The 23269-nt window shown below is 35.6% G+C and overlaps 1 protein-coding gene across 3 annotated transcripts in view; it reads left to right on the forward strand.

Annotated features, from left to right (window-relative positions):
• The window catches only part of SLC25A21 (solute carrier family 25 member 21), a 232009-nt gene that overhangs the window by 120067 nt on the left and 88673 nt on the right, over positions 1-23269 (forward strand). For all 3 annotated transcript variants that reach the window (XM_071426868.1, XM_071426866.1, XM_071426867.1), the window contains one exon: positions 13955-14003. In XM_071426868.1, coding sequence (XP_071282969.1) covers positions 13955-14003 — 49 coding nt within the window. The remainder of the gene's footprint in view (positions 1-13954; positions 14004-23269) is intronic.

Below are 23269 nucleotides of genomic sequence, written 5' to 3' on the forward strand. Positions count from 1 at the left end.
TGTCCAGCTGGCAGCCAGTAACCACTGATGTTGCATGGGAAGCAATACTGTGGATAGCACCAGAGTGGAGCAGACCAGGATTTTATATAAGACTAAATGGAGGTCCCTCCCAAACTATAGTATGCCATGATTTCATGCAAAACAAAAATAACCAGTGTAGTGGTGCGCAGAATCACATGTTCAAGAAAAGTGCATAACAAAATTTATATCACTAATAGCTGTCATCAGCAGCTGCAGCAAGAATTCTCTCTGTTACAGACTGAGTTTTCAGTATTGCAGTTTCACACTTGTGCTTAAGGACAGTCAATGAGCAGGTGTCTGTTTAAAGCAGTTTCTGACACTGCTGCCCTGACACTGTCTTCATCAGTAGAAAGCTTCCACTTTCTGCACAGCTCAGTGTGGACACTGGGAGCCTTGCTTCAACCTGTGCTGGTGTTTGCCCCAGACCACTGCATGCAGTTTTACATGTGGCTTTTGACCAAAACTGCACCACTGGTTCCTTCTGTGAGATTTCATGTACAAACATTATCTGACATGGCTGAATTCTGTTTTCTTTCTTCAAGTCCCAGAATTTTCCCATGCCTTCCTCCTACTACAACCTCCTGCTGTCCTAAATTAGCTTTTCTTTCCCCCATTCCCTGTAAAGGGTGACCAGTCTTTGGACTTTTAAGTCTGCATACTGACAACACTATATGTGGCTGAGTGCCAGGAGTTGCAAAGAACTGTGAAAGCAGGGAATTCTGAGACAAATATCAGATATAGATGAGAACAGTGGCCTCCTGTTCTCCACTACAAAACTCCACTACATTATGGAACTATGCTCTAATCAGACCTTTGTCTCACCCAGCAGTCCATGTTGAATTCATGGTGCCAGTGGTGTGATGCAACAGCATTAGATGAGCTGCACAGTACCTCAAAAGCTATGTTATGTCTTCTATTCCTTTGATATCACATCAAAACTGATCAGAGATTTAGCTCTAAAGCAGAGCAGGCAATGTTCTCTGGCAGTTCAGGAAAATAAGCAAAGAAACCTTTTCTCTCTTCCCAAAAATCTCTATTCCCTACCTTTTCAGTAGGGAAAGCTGTCTGCTCTGCTTTCAGTTCACCAAGCATTCTCCAAACCCTAACAAGCAAAAGGAGTCCAAATGAAAGAATAAGACAAAGTCTGGTTTTAACTAAAAACATATGTAATTTAGGTATTTTGGAGCCTCAGCACTAATTGCTTAATCTTGTCATTCTTTTTAGTTGTGTTAAATTATTTCCAAATATAGGTATAAAAAGGTAGCAAAAGTAATTAAATTAATTAATTGGGTCTATTAGTCACAGTCCTCTAATAGTAATGTAAAATGCAAATGCTGTATCTTTAGAAACTTTGCAAGGAATTTTGCTTCTTTGATGTCACAATATAAAAGCATATGTCAGCATTTGCCTTCTGCAAGCACTCAAACTGGTTTTGATTCTTACAGGGTGGATCTTGCAGGGTCTGTTTATTCCTAGCTTTCACAGTTTGTGAAGAGGACAGCGCTTGAACTTGCCAGTATACAGGAACTCTGATTTTCCTCTTTGTTTGTTTGTTTGCTTGTTTGTTTTATTGTGAGAGGAAGATGGATCGATGGTGTGGAGAGGAGAGATTTGAGCAATGAATTGACTTTGAAGTGCACTTTGAAGTGCATTTCAGGATATCCACTGTTTAGATGCCAGAAACTTGGATGTGTAGAACACTTTTCAGATGCTGATTGCATTACACTACTTGGCTCTGGCACACGTATTTTTGCAAGGGAAGTATGGACATTAAGGGATATAGAGTTTCTTAAAGAGTATCAAAAGTAGTGTGGCCCACTACACCATGGCAGAGGCATTTTTTTCAGGTGAAAAAAATGTCTAAAGATACTGTAACTACATCGAGATTTAGAGTTTTCCTTTTTTAATTGCCATGTAGCTGACCACTGTCAGTAATTAAAGCATGTATTAAAGAAATCAACAGGGGCATTATAGCATCCTTGCTTGTTTTGAGGGTTCATTTTGTTCTGAAAAGGGATCTCATTTTAAAACAATTAGTGGAGAAAATGCATCTTCTACAAGAAAAGATCCTTAAGAATTCAATTACATACATAATTACTGACCAGTAAAAATCAGGTATTTTCCCAAAGGAAGAAGTTGAAAATTTCTATCATTATAGTCAGTGGTGGCAAGTCCTCATACTTTTGGGGGAAAATTATTCCTTCTTAACTTGTGGTATTTATTTTTTTAAGACATTTATCTCTTGGCAAGTTCAGTGTTACCAGCCTCTGTACCTCTGTTGGAGGATTATTGTTCTATATTTGTGTTAAATAGAGCTACACCTTTTCCTCTTCTACTTCTTTGCATTTTTGTTTTGTTTTGTTTTAATGCTGTCAAGCTGCTGATGTAATTAAGGTTTGGAAAGAAGAGAGGGCGTGGGCGCCTGAAAATGTTAAAGACAGGTTAATTCTAAACATGGCTTTGCATGTTGACATTTCCCAGTTAACAATCAGCTTCATAGTGGATTTCTCTTGAATCTTTGCCATGATATACTGCCAGCAGATGGGAGTGGTGAAAAATACAGGGAAGACCAGTGACTGCTAAAATAACACATAATAGTGGTGCTGTCATCACCTGTTGCCACAACATAGAATTCAACAAAAAATGCATGCAGTAGAAGACCTTAGAGTATTTGACATCATTGTATATACAGGTCACACTCAAGAAAATAATTTATATTTTTTTATTCTATCCACAGATACTTGATAATTGATCAGTGCGTTTTAGTTGACACCAAGAATCTGGTTCATTCTAGTATACATATAGACCTTCTCTGAAATATTGAGAAAATGCTTCTATTCTAATAAGCAGGGAGTTCACTCCTGATTATCTTAATATTTAAAGAGTTTTGTCAGGCCTCATCTTGTATTTGGGATGAATTTTGTATTTTAATCCTATAGTAAGGGTTGTTAACATTGGTGGGATATTGGAGAAGAGAAAGAAAGACGCATCCAGTTTTTGATCACTTTGCAGAACTACATGTATCACAGTACTACTTTGCTTGGATACATAAAGTTTTAGTATATTCTTCTAATGACATCTTTTGGAATTTGATCCTGTCTCCCTTATAGAAAGAAAAAAAAGATAAAGTTACAGCATCAGTGAAAATTTTGGACAGCAGTAAATCAAAGATCAGGTTTGGGGTTTGTTTTTTGTACTGCAAAAATATTCACTTTCTAGTTACCTGTGTAAAGTATGAAGAAATTGCTGGGCACTGCCTGCAAATAAGTACAAATTTCTTAATGAAAACCCAAACTTAAAACTGGTGACGCATCAATTAACTTTTGAAAGTAGTGCGTTCTTTTGTCAATGTGTAATGTTACAACTACTGAAATGGACGGAAACCCCAACATGGATTGTTCAGTTTATATTACAGCAACTAGTGGAGAGTTTGGAAAAAGCTCTTCAACTATCTTGATGGACCCAAAACTTTTTCATAATTCATTCAAATACAGATTAGCAAAGGGTGCTAGAAAGCCAGTTTACAAAACTAAAATGAAGACATTTTGAAATGTTAAGGTGCAGCAATTCTTCAAACCTACATATCATTATAAACTAATTTTGGAATTTTTCCCTTTTTTTGTGGTCAGTTGTCTCATTTTCCAGGCAATGGACATTCAATACCAAGCTTTCCCCGATGAAATGTTAGCTATTTTTTTTTGCCAAATTTCATGTACTTTCATATAAAATTACTGATTTGAAACATATGTTTATAGTCATAAGTAGTGTTTTACAGCATATATACTTTATTTTGGAGTGTATTTTGTCTAAAATATTATTCATAGATCTTGAACAAAAGGAAGTTTTCAAACAGGAATTGCTTCTCCTTGATATTTCTGAATCATTTCTTCCCATAAAAGCAGGAAATTGAAACCATTGAAATTTAGTGAAGAAAATGAGTGAGACCTCACCCTAGCATATCTGGGCACATTGTGACTGCATGGTTTTCCCCAGAGTAAGACACTTCACAATACATTTTTTGCACTTCTGCTTATTTGTAGTGTTGCTCACTTCAGCAGCCATTCCAAAGCTGACTGCTCTAAGGGTCTCAAACAGTAGTTGATGCAACAGTGTCTTGCATGTATATTTTAAACAGCATGTCTTGCATGTATATTCTAAACAAAATTTTTATGGTTTTTTAAACTGTTTAGATATTTTTACCCAGAAGAATTATTTATTTTTGTTGATTCAGAAGAAAACTAAGTTTTTAATCTACATTATGTAAGTACTTTGTAATGGTAATATTTTAGAACCATTCCTATTCCTGCAGTTAGGTTTTCTTTGGGCAATCTGTTTCTTTGACAGTTTTTGTAATTCCAAGAGAGTCCCAGTCAAGGGTGATGCAATTTTAGTGTAACATGGACTAGTACATGGAAAACTGACCTTATCTATATTACAGATTCAGCATTACTTTGTGTACCTCGATTTGTTTCTTCACCTGAACTGAAACTGGTACTCACATTTCATTATTCATACATCTGTGTACTTCAATATGTCTTTATATTTGTGGTAAAAAGCATGAAAATAATCCACATTTTGTTAATAACTGTTCAAATATTCTTGGCTTTAGGAATTATGGGACAAAAGTAAGCAAGTTTAATTGGTTTTTAAGTCCTCTAATTTTATTTATTCATGCATGTTTCTCCTTTAGTTTCATATGGAAATAGATTTGACTCCTGGTTTAAATAAAATCTTTTAAATGAGAGAGGAAAGATGCATGCCTTTGTAATAAATGAAGAATAAGTCTGTCAGCTGTACACTGGGTCAAGCACTGTATACAGTGCATGTACACTGTGTACTAGAAAAGAACATTGTGAGAGTAAGGCTGAGGTGCAACAGTAATCCCTCAAGCTTTGTGGTCTTGGGGGGAAAGTTACTTTTGTATGCTGCTCAAAGTAGAGTCTTTTCTTGAAGAATAAGGCTTCCAGCCACACCTGCTTGCTGATGTACGTTCATTGAGGTAGGTTATTTGATTATTTATGTACCTCACCACAAATTCCTTGGAAGGTGTGCTAACTTCTTTGGAGATATGAGTAACTAAAACTTTGCTAGGGAAGCCTGAGAGGTTGGAGTTTTGAAAAAAAATATTAAGGTTTTTATAAATTGTTTTTACATACAGAGGAAGATAAAAAGGGATAGTTTAGACAACAGAATCAAATTTTGTAACCCTTCTACTTTGTGCACATCTTTTCTATATTTTTCTTTTGTTAGCTAATCCTTCATAAAAGGACCTAACCCCAAACCCAGGTAATTTGAAGATGTCCATCTCAGTGGGTTAATATAATGACTTGTGTGATCAAGTACCAATAACTTGAGTAATTTAGCATACATTCCAGCTGCTGTGTTAAACAGCTTTTTTTATTCCATAACGGCCTTAGTTTGATGATACAAGCTTTCAGTACACCCTGACTACAAGGCTGTAATGTGCATTTACTCCTTATTGATCCTGCAGCAGCAACAGACCTTTCAAAATCCTACTTGATATTGGTGTGCATTCTGTGCAACGCAGAGGTAAAAAATGAAAGGGGGAGGGCGGGGGGGCCTGAAGGTCTGTGACAGTGAGTGCCACAGCTCCTGCAAGAGCAGCTTTGTGTCCTAGCCACAGAGGCGTGTGCTTGGCTCTCCATTCTCTATGGGATCCCTTGTTGTGTCAAATTTATTCACTGCAATGTCGAGTAGCACACAGAGAACCGAAATAGCTGATCTAAGCTCAGCACCAATTCCATTTTGACACTCCAAATAGTGAGCAATTTGTAGCTTTTGCAGATAAATCCAAACTACTAATGGCTCAGGTAGTATTTCTATAGTGAGACCAAATATTTTTCTAAATATCTGTATCTCATATTTTTAATTTGTATTTTGTTGAAACTCTTGTAATGGTTGAGTCCTTAAGGACAGGTCAGAAGGCTTATAGACTGTTGAATGTGTGACAAAGAGGCCATAAAGAATCTGGTCAGATGTAGCTAATTAAAGGTAAATGAAGGACAGCTGCTTTTTATGTTGCCAGCACATCTTTGATCTGCCTTACCCCTCAGACCTCTGTGGGCAAGGTAGTTAAATACAAACTAGGAGGCCTATTTTAAAGACATTAAAACCCTCCAGGGCAATCGAGTGACAGTCCAAGCAGCCATAAGCTGTTTGCTTTATTCATTAGAGGACTTTAAATGTGTCAAGAAATAAAATTATGTCCATGCTCTTAGATCAGCATTAGCAATGAAGATTACAACAGCTCTGGGACGTATGAATGGGCAAACTTCTTATGAAAACAAGTTTACTGAGAAGCATTTTACTATAGCAGCAACAAAAATATCAGTTACACATTTTTGTTGCAGGAATATTGATTCAATATGCATTGAAATATCTGAAGCTGTAGTGACACAAACATCATGTAATCCAGGGCTGACCTCAGTGGTCCCTTCAGTCATGGTTTAAAAAACTTCCATTTCAGACACACATGAAGGAAAGAATATGTCATATCTGAGTGACATAATTGCCTGTAATACTTGCTGAAAAATTTATGGAGAATTTGCACAATATATAGCCTTTCACTTGTGTCTAGAGACTCAGATACTGAAGTTTGTAAACTGCAAGTGTTTATTTTATAACACAAAGTTTTAATGCTAATATAGTATCAGAAAGACTAACTAAAGAAAAAGATCATTTAGCTATATAAACAACTCTTATGTGCTATTCATTTTGGAAAAAGCGACTTTGCACAGAAGTATTTGTGAATCCAACTCAGTGTATTTTTAGAAAATTGTTTGATATCCTAATGTTTTTATTACTATTTTGAAATAAGAATTTAAATTATAGTTAAAATTAATCAAATTCCTGTGACATTCTAAATGGTAACTTCTGGTGACCCGTGCTATATTGCCTCAATAAAACTTAAGAACTTGAAGAAAATATTTGCTTTTTTTTAATGTTCTGTACTGTGTTTTGCTCCATTATATTTTGTGTCAGTACCTAAATGTCACCTTGTTTGACTGCATGATCAAACCCTCCATGCTATTTAGCCTCACTGGAACAGCTTTGGTATTTAACAACAGGTAAATGTGTGAAAAGTCTAGAATTCTAAAACTGTATTTTTGACTATGTCATAAATGCAAATTTGGTGGGTGTAACCATACAAAGAACATTTCTATGTAGCATTTTGCCTAAGAAAGGCTCTGTGTGAGTAGTGCAATTGGAACTGCATCCCTGTGAAAGTAGTATATGCTATTGGAGTCTGGAAGAACCTTTCTTCCAAAGACATGTAACTCTAGTAGAAGATTCTTTGTTATGAGCCACTGATTTTTGCTGGCTGATTTGACAATTCCTTCTAGACTTATTATAAATATATTTAACTATACATAATTTAAAATTAACTCAGTCCTCCAAATCATCATAGATTTCTCTAATGGCAGATGTATGAGCATCAGTCAAGCCAGAGGCATGAGGTAAATCAAGTTGGTAGGTCTGTGAAACAAGGACTTAATTTTTTCATGTTAAAGTATGCAGCAAATAAAAAATCAAATAAAACTGGAAGATGGCCTTTGTTTTTACCTAGTACTTAGAGAGCATTGAGCAGTTTAAGTGAAGCGTGTTAAGAGATTCATAGAGCTGTATTCTAGGCAGCAGTAGGTATAAAGATGTGGTTATTACTGGCAGCATGAGCATAATTTCCTGATTTGACTGATTGTGCCTTGAATGTTGAATGTAGAAATCAAACAATGAATAAATTTGTGCTAAATTTAGAGCAGTTTACATACATGCTTTGAACATTAAAGCTAGATTTTTTTTTACCCCACAGGCAAGAAATACATTGATAAAATATTGCAGAATTCTGCTAAGTGTAAGTTAGATAGACATTTGCTCATCGTGGTTCTGATGAGCATATTCACAACTATCCCACTCACATTGAATCAACATGTATCAGCTCATTGTGTATTAGACTGAAAAATGTCTATACTAGGGTAGAACTACTGTGAAAGGAAATTACACTTGCTTGATAGGACCATTTGTCAGCAATCTAAACATCCAATAAAAATAAGACAGAAGAAAGGAACTAAAATGTAAGAATAATCTCAGGGGGCTTTATTTTTTTTTCATTTTTCCAACAAAGTCCCTGAGGCAAAACAAATACTTCCTCAATATGTTACTTATTGACAAATGTTGAATTTCAAATATTGTTTTATCATTACTATAATAACCTCTCAGTACTTGTATACACATGTATTATCTCAAGGCGGAATTTGCCCTTCCAAAGATACAAAGATTTGTGCATGTGTGCCCAGGTATAGATCACAACTTAGATTTGAGTATGTTTTATTCAGAGTAAGACTATTTAAGAAGATGTGTACCATTTTCTGTCTTTATTCACTTAATTGCTGTAACCCAATTTTCAAGCTCAGCAAAAATAATAGACTACAATTACATTTGTTTTATATTTGCAATAGAACTGAACAGTTTCCCATCTGGTAATAATGTTCTCTTTAGCTGGAGCAGGCAGCAGTGAAATGCAGCAGATATTAGCTAAGAATTGTGAGCACTAAAGATGAGCAGTTTGAATTTTCTGATGTGAGCACTGAGCAGCAGCATGTTTCTAGCTATGTCTGTGTATTGGGACCGGGAGGCTGAAGGGCGCTGAGCAACAGCTGGTCCAGACAAAATGCTGCCTGAAACACTCATTTCAAGCTCCTGTCTTCCACACATCTAGGATGTGATTCTCCTGACCTTGAGGAATCTTTACTTGAAACCTTGAAGATTAAAATGTTTGTTTGCTATACCATATAACCAAGGACCCGTTATTATTTGAACATAGGTTGAATTGCTTTCATGGAGAGAGATGTGAAAACACTGACCTCTTTCAGCACAAATAGTTCAAAAACCAAAAATTTCCATCTGCTGTTGAAGTCCAGAGTGGTTTGGTTTTCTTTTTTTGAAAACCAGGTAATCACTGTTCCCAATCCTGCTTTTGGGGATAGCAATTCCAGATAGCAGTGCTCCACTGACAGGTTGCATCTGTTAAGGAACACTGCTACCCAACAAGAAGTTGAGCATGAGCCCTCCTCCTGTAGACATGCAAAAGACTTCTTCTAAAATGTGACAGTAAACCAACAGCTCCTCCTGGGATCCTCCTGTGATCAGCCAACACATTTTTAAACACAGACATCCTTGGGGAAAATCATATTCAACAATTTGTTAAATTAATGTTTTCTAGTGTATTTTCTCTGTGTAAACTAGGTCTCTGAGGAAGAATGACTCATGAATACAGCACTGCCATTATGGAGTACTTTTTGGAGTAACTTTCCATTTATCCACATTTTCTAAGGAAAGCATTTATTTGGCTCCTTACCAATGTTTGTGAGGAGCTCCAGGGTACCATTAGTTAATCCCATACCACATCACTAAATAGAATCCTGGGCAAGAGTTAAAATAAGTGTCACTTTCTTAAGTAAAGGCTAATAGGTAGATCTTTCTCAGCACAGTCTGTGCATGCTCTTGTATAGTTTTCCCTGGAGCCTAGTTGACATGTACTACAATTGAGAAGGGCACAGCACATTACTGCTTCCCTAGGAAAGGAGTGAGCTGCCCAGTGAACCTAACATTTCTGAGGAAGGTGTACCCTTTCAGAAGAGGTAAAACCTTTATGTGTCTCTGAAGATTAGGTCAGATAGCTAGCTGATAGAAATTAATTAACCTGTGCAGAATTTACTGCAGGGATGTTTTTTTCCCAGGCATTGACCATTTATGAAATAGTGCTGTTACAATCAGGAGAATCCATGCTCCATCCCGTCAAATGGAGTGTTTTAGCCAAGAGAAAAGCATATTTAAGAGGAATTTGTCATTGTTTTGATTAGGATACAAAGATCAACACTAGATTCTTTCTGTCAGACTTGTATTCTCAGAAGGAAATGTATAGTACACATAAAATATTTATGATCATTTGGTACATTGTAACTATATCTATGTAAAAGCCAAAATAAATATCAACTGTTCCAGCTATACAATATACAGTGCCTGATGTGTTTATTGCCACATTTTCTCTGACCAGTCTCCTGTCTGTTGTGTTTCTCCAGTGACTGTGTTATTCCAGAGAAATGAGTAACACAAGGGGAGGAGGGTGCAGGATGGCTTCTACACTGTAGGGGGTTGTCTGAAGTAACACATGGATCATGCTCTAGATCTCTTGTATCTGTGTTGAATCTGTGTTCATGTATGATGCAGAGAACACATAGAGAGTGAGCTGCTCAGGTTTTTTTGAAAGAAATCAGTGTCCATCACAGGCACTTCACACTTTCAGTTCAGAGCTTTGAGGATCAATGAAATACTGGAGATATATAAGTCCTCTCCTAAGGCATTCCAAAGCCCAAATGGTTCTGGTTGTATCTGTGTTATTTTGCAAGAACTGTTAGCTAGATTTCATTCTTTTTCTCCCTATGCAGTGAATAGATGAAGTATGGAAACCCTTGCAGATACAAGGAGAGCTATAATCCTGTGCTGCTGAAATCTCAAGCTTTCACATTTTGCCAGATGGATTGTTACAATTTTAAACAGTGTCAAAGTATTCTCAAGCCATGTATGATTATTGATACAAGACTTGCATGAATGATGGGATAGAGCAACAAAGAACAAAGGAACTTAAAATAGCCACCAGTCACTAAAATGTTTGCATTGAAGAGATGTATGTGAAATTGCCAGTTTGAAATTTTAAGTGTGAATCTTGTAGAGGGAAATGTAATGTAATCCATAATGGGAAACAATTTAAAGACAGAAGATATTAGTTGGGAAAGGGAAAATGATTTATTGAGGAGGGTCAGTTTGGGGGTCAGCATTTTCTGTCATTTTATTCTCTCCATGGGCTCAGTTACTGAGCAGAATGTTTTACATAATAGAATTCTGGACTCCCTTCTTGGTTGTTGATATTCCACTTGTGTATGCTCAGAGCATGTCAATGATGACAGCTGGTTATTTCTTCAACACACAGATTTTGATTATGTCTTGTTTTATGGTCACTATTTGGTTTTCACGGGGAATTTTTTCCCACCCAGAAGACAACAAATCTTGGACTGACCCAGTAATTGTTCTTTCCTATATTTCCTTTGGGCTCTTGTTCAGCTAGTTGGATCAGAGTGGTTTTAAACATAATTAGGCCATCATATATCACTCTGGGTTAGTTTGCATGTGACATCACCAAGGAGACCCAATGGGACAATTAGAGTATTTTTTGGACCATGTATCTGTAACTATTTTAACTACTTTGTTTTTTTTAAGTTTGTAAACAGTAGTCTTTGCAGAGTGACAAGTTAAGATATATTGCACCCTAATAGAGATGTTTAGTAAATTAGATTTTCATAGTGCTAATTGAATTTGTTACAAAGCTGATGAACATTAGCTAAAGAAAGGGCAATATATTTTATTTTATTGAGCACATCTCAGAGCGCTTGTAATTTAGTAGGGCCACCACACTTTCTGGGCAGGCTATCAAGTAGGATGTTGTAATGATTTGCATGACTACTATAGTAGATGGAAAAATGTAGCTTGTGTTTGTAGCTGTTCCATTAGTGTCTTGCACAGTGTGCAGTCCTTTGGTGCTCTTCAGAGAGCTGTGTCATAATCCCTGCATCTTTTGAAGAATTTGGTCTGGTGAAATCAAGTAACTATACATAGTTTAAAACCTGGTGTGTAATTAGATGATGAGACAAAGGAAAGACTGAGAAAGGCAGATAACCAATAGAATCCTGAACTTATCAAAACAGAGCTCTTGCCAAGGACCTTGGAATTCATCTGATTCAGTTGCTGGAAAAATGCCTGAATTAAAAATTATCCTACAAGGACCAAGAAAATAGAGGCAAATTCTGGCACTCTACAGTTTTCTCCCAAAATGGTCATTAATGCTGCAAAAACAGAATAGGGTGAACAACCCTTGGCCCCATGCTTGGCCCCCTACTGTAGGCTCTATCTGCCAAAATTAGATGGAATAGAAGATCAAAAATGGGGAAAGGGGGAGAAGGTTGGAAAAAGAGAGCTTAGAAGAGGAGGGTGGTTGGAAAGGGAAAAACTCATAGGCTATGCCCCCTGCCAGCAGCACTAAAATACTCAGTTGCAGTTCCACTCACAAAGCACCTGTTGGCAGCTGTTGGGGCAGTTTATAGATTTTGGGACGGTTCCCTAATGTGAAATGTGATATTATCTTATTTCAGTAAAATAAAAGCGATTCTTGGACAATAATTACAGCAATAAATATAGCTGCACAGTAATAATGATGACAGCTTTTACTTTCATTGAAAAAATTGCATTCTTTTTATTGAATCTCATTACTACTAATATTAATATTCTTTGGCTGATATCACCTATGTTGTCTTCCTTTTATCCAAAATTGAAAATAAACAATATTGCATGGAGTGAAAAGAAAATACAGCAAAACAATGGTCATAAATATTAACCTGATACTGTCTTTCAAACTCAGTGGCAGAAAACTAGGGATCAGGGGCTGTCTGGAAAATTTTATGTTTTTCAATCTTTATGCATTAGACTGTAATGATAAAAAATAATGAAAATGAAGCTCAGATGTGGTGTGTGCCATTAAAGGAAGAGGACAGGGTGTGGAACTTAAGCCAGTGACATCTGAAATAGGAGAGCATCCAGTGGAACATAAGCATGTACCATGTGCTTAGTTTCAGTGGGACTCTAAGTTATACCTAAAGAAAGGAATTTGCAGATATTTTAACTTGAAGAATGCTTTCCTGAATCAAGATTTTTGGAAATTTAGCTCTGACTCATCAAAACATTCTTTATTATGAAAGCTTTGTAATTATTTTTACAATAATCATAAATAAAGTAAATAAATGCATTCAAACATTGTAATAAGTATAGTCTTTATGACTTGTTTCTTTATGATGTAGCATTGAATTTATTACACAAGGTAAAAAGAGTGAGTGGACATTTAAGGATCCTAATAACCAGGGCACAGAAATTTCAAAGACATTGTAATTATTATCTAGGAATGTATGCATGCATTTTCTTAGAACTTTGAAGTCTTGTAATATTTCTGTAGTAGTTTTTATTCTGTCTGCATATTGACAGATCTCTAAAATGCACTTTTACACTGGTCCTGATAAATACATCTTTTTACTGCTTGTTTGCTCTTTGGAGTGAGGCTGATATGCCAAATGGAAAGGAGAGTAGGCAAACCTAGAAATTTAATTAGAAAGTTTTCCCTAGGTTATGTATGGACTTTTCATCAGGCGTCAAGTGGGTAGAAAAAGAGCCAGCTTTGAAGGTGGTGTTGACAGGTGCATTTGGGACCTTCCAGATCTCTCTTACCTTGGCACTGGCCCCTTGAGATTCACACTCAAAGGGGAAAAGCCAGGACCACACATCAGCATTAGCACAGGGCAGGGTAGGACAAAGAACCAGTGAAGCTGCAGCTCAGATACTCAGGAATCAGCTGTCATCTTAACATCAAGTGCATCTGAGCCACCAGTGCAGTCCTGCAGTGTCCTTAGGAATTATTCCTGTACAACAAAGAAGCAAGTGCCAACCTGAACTCCCTTCCTTTGCTACTCTCCACAAGACTTAATGTATTTATTTATGATGCCAGACAAATGTTCCCACTGTTCTTAAGTCAGAAAACTGAGCAAAAACTAAGATTAAATTGATTATGTAGCTAAAGTCCTCACTTAGCCCACTCCAGTGAACAACTAGCTCTGTTCACTGTTGAAAAGCCCAATGGTTTATACACACTACAGAAGCACATGTTTAATATATGAGGTGTACGAGTACTGTGTCATCAATGATATGTGTAGGTTTTTACTTTGCCTTTCAAATTTAAAAACTGTTGGAGTCAATGAAAATTGAATTACTATTTGTACAAATGTTTATTAGGCCTTTCTTTGTTATTCTTTTGTAGGTCTTGTAGAAATTTGCCTGATGCATCCCCTTGATGTAGTGAAAACAAGGTAAGATCATGCTTGAACAGGTTTTGTTGACACTGGAAGATATCCAAATTACAAGCTGTCAAAAAATAAAATCCTAGAACTTCTCCCAGTAAGATAACTTGTGCCTCTAATGACATTTATATTTACTTACCTGTATTTACAGCATTTGACAGATGGAATTTGAGTAGCATGGCACATTTCTGATTAGAGGTCATCTAAAGGTGTTAAATCTGCTTATGACATTTATTTTTACTCATGTAACACAATGCTATGACATGAAGATGGCTAAAGTTAAATCTACTTAGTATATGTAATATCTTCAGTAATGCTTTTATATGTAATTGGGAAATACAATATTGCCTTCAAAATAATTTTCATCAATTTTTAATAAAAATAAGAGGAGATGTTCCATATTCTCTTTGTAAGATAAATAACTTCATGATTTTATATTTTAAAAATATTTTTATTTGTCTTTATTTTTTTTCTGAATATTTCTTCTTATGTGAATATGAATGATTAAATGCCCACAAAAATTTGCTCAAGTTAGTTTGGTTTTTGTTAATGTTGGTTACTGAAGTGGAAAAAAAGAGTAGCTGTGTTTCTAGTTTCTGGAATATCCTTTTATTTCCAATGCATTTTAGTTTTTCTATAAATTCACAAATCAGTGTTACTGCACATGAAAAGCAAAGCAGAATGGAGAAGCATACTAGTAGAAGGTGAAAGCTGTTGATGCCATGTGTGTTACGCAGTGCCAATAATTACCATACTAATGGTAATTATCTATGGTAATTATTGGCACTGCGCAGCACACATGGCATGAACAGCTTTCCTGGAGCTCTATCTAGGTCACAGACATCTAGGTAGAAAAGCTTCACTAGGAGACTAATCAGCCCCAAACAAATGATGAGGACAGCTGTGATCTCTGGAATATGCTTGAAGTTGTCAATTATGACTCCATATTCTAGTTTCAGTTAGCCAACATGTGCTTTTTTTGGATGCATTTTTGGCTTCTATTTAAATCACATTTTATGATTTGCCTAAGACCTAGAGATGCATTTTTTTTTGCAGGTTGCATTTTTTAGAAGGAAGTAATCTGTGATCATTGCCCCATGCCAGGAAGGAGTTATTCAGGCTCCAGCTGCATTAAGTGCTGCTGAGGTGCTGTAGGTCCTCCTCGAGGCTTGGATGTTGATTCATACAGAGGCAATGCACCTGGTGGTTCTGAGGGTCCTCTCTGCCCCTCCAAGTACCACTGAAGCAATCCTATTAAAACAAGACTTTCATGAGATTGAAATTAAAGACTCAGAAGCAACAGGGTACAAGCAAAACAAATACAACACCAAATTTAAAAGAAAAAAAAAATCTATCAGGTGGTCCCCAAAGGATGTGCTTTAGTGACTTCATTTTGGCAGTTTGTGCTTTAACTCACCTCTAGCTTTCAAGCTTTGGTTTTACTCCTCCTCATTTTTCTCTTTACACTGGATTAGAAGTCATGTTGTTTTGTAGTAAGAATGAAGATAATTCATAATTTAGTGGAAGCCACATATCAGGTGTCAGAAAATGCATTAATTGCACATCTGTACTGGCAATCAACAGAGGTACTTTCAGTTTTTTGATAGGAACAGTGGACTCTCAGAACACAAGGACAGATTTCCACATGTCTCTTTGAGATTTCACTGGGTTTTACACACTTTTAGTAGTGAAAAGGCTTTTCAGATCTGAGGTCCTGAAATGTAAAGCATTAAAGAGTGTATGGGGATATTTGTCAAGCTGTAGCAATCCTTAAAAACACAATAAAAAGTAAAAATTAGGAAACCCTTAAATTTGAACTGTAAGCCCATAAACAGTGGAATTTTTAGAAGAAAGAAAGAAGTAGGAAGAAAGGAAACAACAGTAGCTGTGCAGAAGAAATCAGATTATTGGTCAAAGTAAAACTGAGGGGCTGAATCAAATTAAAAACCCACTAAACAAATTTCTTCATTTGAAGAAACTTCCATTGAGTTAATTCTTTCCACTGAGTTAGCTGCAGCTCTTTGCAGAAGTGGGCAGCACCCAAGTGATAGTTTTTCTAGTTTGTTGACGCAGATGGATTCAGAGATATTACACAGATTTTGCAGAAACATTTCTGCGGATCTCAGCAGATGGAAGTCGTTCAAAATACTTACATTTTGAAAGCAAATGACAAAACCAAGAATAGAATGTCCTTTGATCTCATCCATCATTTTGTTCTACGTTCCTTTCATTTTGTAATGGTCCCAATTTACTATAGCAGATTAATTCTTTGATGGCCTTGAAAGTTTAAATGAAACTTTGGTTTTAATTCTGAATTTTGGACATAGAATGTTTTCTAATAGTTTTTCATTGACTATATTCCTTTCTTGCAGTGCTTCTAAGTACTGCTGTGTGCTTAATCTTTCCCAACATGGTATTGATGATCCACTTTTTCCTAATCACTTCCAGCTATTACAGTTTTGGTGATTAGTTTAGGGTTTTCTTCCTATTGGTTAGGTGAAAGGATGTATGAAAGCACCATTTGTTCCTTAATTTTTATGGTGTTTTGAGTTTCCTACCTTTTTTCCTAGAAGTGTGTTTGGTTAAAAGAGTCCTGTGGCCATTTCAAATGATGTAATCTCATTGATCTAAGTTACTGTTCTGAAGGACTTTAGGGAAGATGTCAAAGGCTCACATCTAGTGGACTGGTGGCTTAGTGCTTCATTGATATTTTGTGTAAGTGCATGCTTTTAATAAAAAATTGGAGAAAATAAAGTTTCTGTCAAAGATTATTTTGAAACCCTGGAAAATGGTTTGGCTGTTTTATGACATTTTGCAATATCTTTTCTGTGTTTAGCAATTTTCTATTATTCTACAGTAACAATGCTAGATTTGTTTATCTGCTCACATCAAGGGAGGAACAGTATATAAGTACATGCTTATAAACCATAGAGAATTCAAATGCTTAATGAAGTGTTTTTTTCCTAAGTGTACATGTGAAAATAATTTTAATTTTTTTCTCTGCTAGAACACCAAAGATCACTACTCTAAGAAACTCCTGATAGCTGGATAGATTAAGATAACTATGATTCATTGTTTTAGCTTTATGAATCTCACTTATTCTTTGAAATGAAGCTCTTTTCTCATTTGCAAGATATATTGGAATAGTGTCTGATGAGATATTAAAAAAAGATGTGCTGATTTTATTTTTTTTTAGAACAGTTTCTAATAGCTATTTTATATATCAGTTACCCTTATGATGAAGTTAGCCATCAAATAAAGTACTGAACCTCTGCTCTTGTCTTCCTAAAAACCGAGTCTGGCAAGTTTTTTTGTGTGTCCATGTATGAGAAGTGACAGCACTAGCAAGAGTTTTCCAGCACAGATACAGTCAAGACATAGAAGGTCTATTTTTTAATTAAGAGCTCTAGATGATCTTTCTTTCCTAGAAGGTGAGGGAGGAGAAAAATGTCTTATCTTAGGATAAAGAACTGGGTTTGCTTACTTTGTTCCTTTTTTTGTGTCTGAAGCATAATGCAGGCTGTAATGTTGTTTTCATCTGTGAGACTTTCAAAGGATGACAAAATGACCTACTAGGTCATGATACATAGGACAAGACATTGCCATATATATTACTTTAAATTTAAAAACAGTAGAGTGATTTTCCAGGTAGAGTTTATATGTTTTGATTCAATCAAATATAAAAAATTCAGAACTTAATTACATTTTATTGTTGGATAATTAGTATTTATGCAGAAGCTCACAGGTGCCTAGTTGGTGAGAGAAAGGGAGGATTACAGGGAGCTGTGTAAAGCCAAGGGAAAGCTACTTGTATTTGAGGATTCAGACAAGCAAGCCTAGCTGGTAACTGGAGGATCTTGCTGTGGTCTCTCTGACAGTTCCAGGTTATAGTCTGAGGTTATTTCCCTAGGTTTATGAGTTGGTTCTCATATTTATGAGTTGCTTTTTCTTTTTATTTGATTATCACCAGTATTTATACAGCTGAATTTTAATGGCTCTGCTGTTCTTGAAAACAATTTCAAAATTTCCTTTGCAAGTATTCATACAGACTGTGAAACATATATATATTTGTGTGGAAATAGTAATTTTGGATGTGACTTGGTATTTAGTCAGGAAATGGAAACCTACTGAGTAATTTTTTTCAACAGTTATCTACAGAATTTAATAGAAAACACAAATGAAGAAATGTATGAATAGGTGTTTCCAAATAATAGATTAGAAAATAACAACACATCATCAAAAACTTTCAAATGCATAACATCTGAAAAGAAAATATATCTGAAATTCCTGTTAACAGGAAAAATGTTATGGGAATTAGATTAATCATTTACTTCTCTATTCCATTTTAGGTGTAATTTGACATCACTATGCATTTTGAGACAAATATCTGATAGAGAGATGGTTTCTCTCACATCACAATAATACCAAATTGTCCTCCAGATCTATGTTGACTTCAGTGGAGATAGATGAGTTCATACCACTGGAGTATTTAGAGGCTTTTTACTTCCAGACAATGTATTCAAAGAGAGGTGAATGTTATGCCAAATACCATATAAAAGACTTGGAGAAAATCTAGTTTAATTTTTAACTAATAATAGAATAGTAGCATCATCAGGGTAACTTTTGTCCTAACATTTTAAACATATATTTAGTGGGCAGATTTTTAATACTTCTCTAGTTAACTCAAATAATGACAGTTCCATTTGATTTTTTTTCTCTATGTTGAAACATTCTTTTCTATTTTTCGATATAGTTGTGTGTTCGCAAGGCAGTCTCACATTGAGATGAGCATGCAATTTCAAAATCAAGGCATAAAGGAGACCCAGGAGACATTATTTTGAAAGATTTTACTTTGATTTATAAGGAGAATAATTTATAAGGTGTAGCTTGTTTTCATGATCAACCTATCACATGTTCTGGTGTTTTTTATTAAAGCTGTTTCTCACCTTTGGCAGGAAGACTGCAGTCCGTATTGCTGTATGTAATGTATTGTTTATTGTATTGTATGTGTATTGTATTACATGTATTGTAATGCCTCTTCACAAAGTTCAGCTTTAGATCAGAATTTTCACATGGACTGACTTCTGGTCTCATGTGTGATACTGAACATCAGCATTTAAAATATGAGGCAACCTAGGAAACTGTGGAGGAAATTTTTGTGTAGTTGGGATGGAGATTTTAAATTTTGCTGATCTTTCTGAAAAATTCTAAACCAACATCATTAATCTGAAGGCCCAAATCTAAAAAATAGACTGGGATCTAAATCAAGGTTTGGAATCTGCATTACAGACCCATTTCTAGTTAGCAACTGTTCTGCTGATTTGTGTGCATGTTTATCCATTCTGTTCCTTTGTTCCAATTCTGTCATTTTGGTCTTATTAAAAAAGTTCAGTTTACTACATGTGTTTCTGATCTCATTCCATCTGTTATTTTGCAAGAGCTACTTCCTTTATATCATTAATTCCTCTTTGATTTTTGGTCTTTTTTGTTTGAATGGGCAGAGGTGGAGCTTGTTTCTGAAAAACATTGGTTAAGGAAGAGTTCATTGTCCTTATATGAGTCCTTCCAAGTGAGTGACTGTAGTTCACTTGGTTTGCTCAGGCCATGGTAAGTTCATGGTACTTGATGCAAACTGCTCTAGTTAGATTTGTAACAGTTTTAAGCAGAAAATAGTCTTCCTGTCCTGGGAAAATTATCAGGATACCAAAATATTCTGTATTGGAATGAACAGTTGAACTCTCAGAAGACCTAGAAAAACAATGAGTTATGGCCAATGAAACTTTGTGCAATTAATTTTGGATTTTGGAAGTTTTCACTTCCTTTTTTCCCTTTCTTTCTTTTCAATGTCTTTTAAGTAATTTTGAACTAGAAAAACAGAAGGTTTTGTTTGAAAATGTAGAGAACAACATCCATTGTCATCTAAAAGAAGTGTATAAAAATATATTGAAACTGATAGTTTCTTGAGAAATGTTTTTTTTTTCATTTTGAAGAAAAAGAACCAAGTAAAAATAATCCCTGACCAACTCAGCTTAATGTCTTTATTTCATCCAAATGTCAAGGCTTTTCTCTAGGATTAGATTTCCTTCAATTATCAGTGGCCTTTGGCACAATTTTTCACAGGGTTTGTGTGCATATTGCACTTATACTCTGGTTTTATCATTTGAATTTTAGCATTGAAATACTTTGGATATTTATGTACAGATCCAGTTTTTTTTATAATGAGGACTTTACTGTTTATAGTAATTTGGATGTGGATGTGATCCAGTGCTCTGTAATTTGCTTTTCTTTTTCCTTCTATGTACAATCTGTAAGGAATTAATAAGGGCACATGGGCCAATAATTCCTGCTAGATATACTATTGCAATTTAAATCCTTCCCTGAATTAAAGAACAGTATTGATGTACACTGTTAAACAGATGCTCTGATTTGCAGTGCTGGTCAACATGATTTCTGTTCCTATGGGCTTTTTTTTTTGTGCTATTCATCAGTGTACCACATGTATATTTTATAAAGAGTGTCAAGATCTTTTGGGATAAAAGGAGCTGTATAAGCGTGGCTTCATCATCTCCTCATGTGATACTGTATTATATGTGATCAAACACCAGAACTGCTTGATGATACCCCTATTTCAAATCAGTATAGATTTTTGGAAGATCTATAACCTATATTCTTTTCTTGATTTTAAAATAATTCTATCCCTTCTTTGATAGAAATGGAATTTCTGCATCATCAAATCAGACTGCTACAGATCTCTCAAGCATTTCTTTAATTTTGATTACACATTGTGCCATCTACTCTTGAGTTTTTTAAATGAATAGGTGGTTCTTTTCTAGGGACTGAAATACCCTAAAATCATAATTTCCATTTGACAGCATGGCATGCTTCGAGTTGCATGTTACCTATGCCATTGCACTGGATTTACCAAAACTTCCCTCAGTTTCTTGAGTCACTTGTGAGCTGTAACAACCTAGAATTTCTAACACCCGCAAAATAAACCATGTCCACCTTCAGCTCAAGATAGAACAATAATCTCTATTTACCTATTAAAGAATTCTTTCCTTGTTTGTGAGGTTTTTAGGGGAATAGTATGAAGTAAAGACAAATCCAGATACCCAAATAGTTACTTACATACTTCAGGAGTGAACCAGAAGGAAGTGAAATGGCTCTATGTGCAGGGAGCAAGTGGTGAGACCATCATAGGGGAATTGAGAGAGGCAGTAGTAGATGGGATAAGCTTTTCAGACAAGGAAGCAAGTGGGCAGTCTACCAGAGAGAGCAAAAGAAAAAGAATGCCAGGGCAAGAAGGAACGTGTGATGATTGTGTAATTTCTTGTCAGATAGATACAGAAGGGATATTTGGGGTTTCTAAAAGGCTGGTGGACCAAAGATGACTTGGAGTGGCCTTGCATCTTGAATATTATAAAATATCAAATATTTAATTTTTTTGAGATTTAGAGTGTAGAGCCAGTGATGCCAAGCTTGTGGGTTCAATCCCCATATGGGCCATTCACTTAAGAGTAGGACTTGATGATCCTTGGATCCCTTGCAACTCAGACAATTCTATGATTCTGTGAGAAGGTCTTTTACATTCCTCAAACACAGTTCTGTCTAGGTGAATCCTTACAGATGGTTCCTTGAGCAGCTGATTTGGGGAGTAAATGGTAATCATGCTGGAAGTCATATTGAATATTATCCATCCTGCTAGTGGCAATCGTTTTGACTATGGACATTTGAAAGATATATTCAGTCTTTTGTTCTCTTAACAATTTCTTGCTTGTTACTTAATTTTTCCTCCTATTTGGACAATAAGCTAGAAGAGTTTCAGGTCCCTTTAATGTATATTTTGTTTTCATTCTGATGACATAGCACAATATTCTTTCTATGTTTGGATTTCCAGTGCTTACAAAGTTCATATAAATATACTGGCAACTACATGGGCAGAACTTGTAAAATTACAAGAGCCTGAGGGTTTCTCTCCAATAATCTGCATCTATATATTTACATGCTTTAGAGAAATAAATGTACACAGATATATTTGACTGTAGTGGTAGAGCATCTTCCTTGGTAGAAGAAGTGAAGTTTCTTTATATTTAAGTTCTCTATCACTGGAAAAACCTGCTGGAGATTAGTAGAGCATCTTCCTTGGTAGAAGAAGTGAAGTTTCTTTATATTTAAGTTCTCTATCACTGGAAAAACCTGCTGGAGATTAGTTGTGTCTGCCTGATGCAGTTGCAAAAAAAGTGGTATGGACTGTGTTTTGTGATTTCACAAGATGTACATTCTATGCTTGCAATTTAAATCCAAGAAAGCTCTGGAATTTTTTTCTTCCATTTGTTATTGCCTTAATTTTATGAAAATGCTTCCTTTTATAATATGAGGCTACAAATAGCCCTCTTCTAGACAGGACAGGAAAATGTGAGGAAAGAGCTCTAAAACTGTTATGGCAGGGAATCATACCATGTCTTACAGTTATGAGAGAGTAATTCTTTTATCATTACACTGCCCAATGGGAAAAAGAAAAAAAGGAAGGGAACCTAGAACTAAGTACCCTCTAAAATGTACTCATTGTAGTGTTTGTTTCTCTAGTTAGAAACTACTGAAGATGTTAAACATAGTATAGAAGCACTTGGATTTTTTGTACTGTCTCAAGATATCTACAGATAAACAGGATATTTTCAAGAATCAGAAGCCATGACTAAATTTTCATTACAAAATATTCAAATTCAGTTTGAAACATTTTGGATCTGTGGGTCAGCTGACAGATCTGGAAAAATACAGCCATGTCTGTACAGAAAACACCCTGTAGTATTATAGTGTGTTATATTGTACTAAGTACAATAGATGTGTTTAATTATTTTATTCATTTAGATTCCCTCATGCTATTGTATTGCTGTCAAAAAAGGAATCCTGGAACTTACAGTAATGTAACTTTTTTGAGTTATGGAAATTGACTCAGTGCTCCTTACACTCTTAACAGGGAGAAAGAAATTGCATTAGAAGACTTGGTGCTCAGTGCAATGTGAACTATCTTGTACATCACTTATAAATCTGATTTATTTCTTTTGGACATGGGACATCTATTCAACTATTCATCTGCTATTTCTTGGCAATGGGGAATAGTACCAGGACTGCTAACATTTTATCCAGAGCTGTACTGTTTTGACCACTGCAGTAGAATCAGCACTTAAAATCACAGCCCATTCCCAAATGAGGTGTTACAGCCTGTGTCTGTCACAATCTGCCACTGCTGTACTAGCACTCAGAAATCTCCATCC

Source organism: Agelaius tricolor, unplaced genomic scaffold (assembly GCF_023055355.1).
Source record: "Agelaius tricolor isolate 1412-34295 unplaced genomic scaffold, bAgeTri1.0.p SCAF_5, whole genome shotgun sequence".
Taxonomy (NCBI): Eukaryota; Metazoa; Chordata; class Aves; order Passeriformes; family Icteridae; genus Agelaius; species Agelaius tricolor.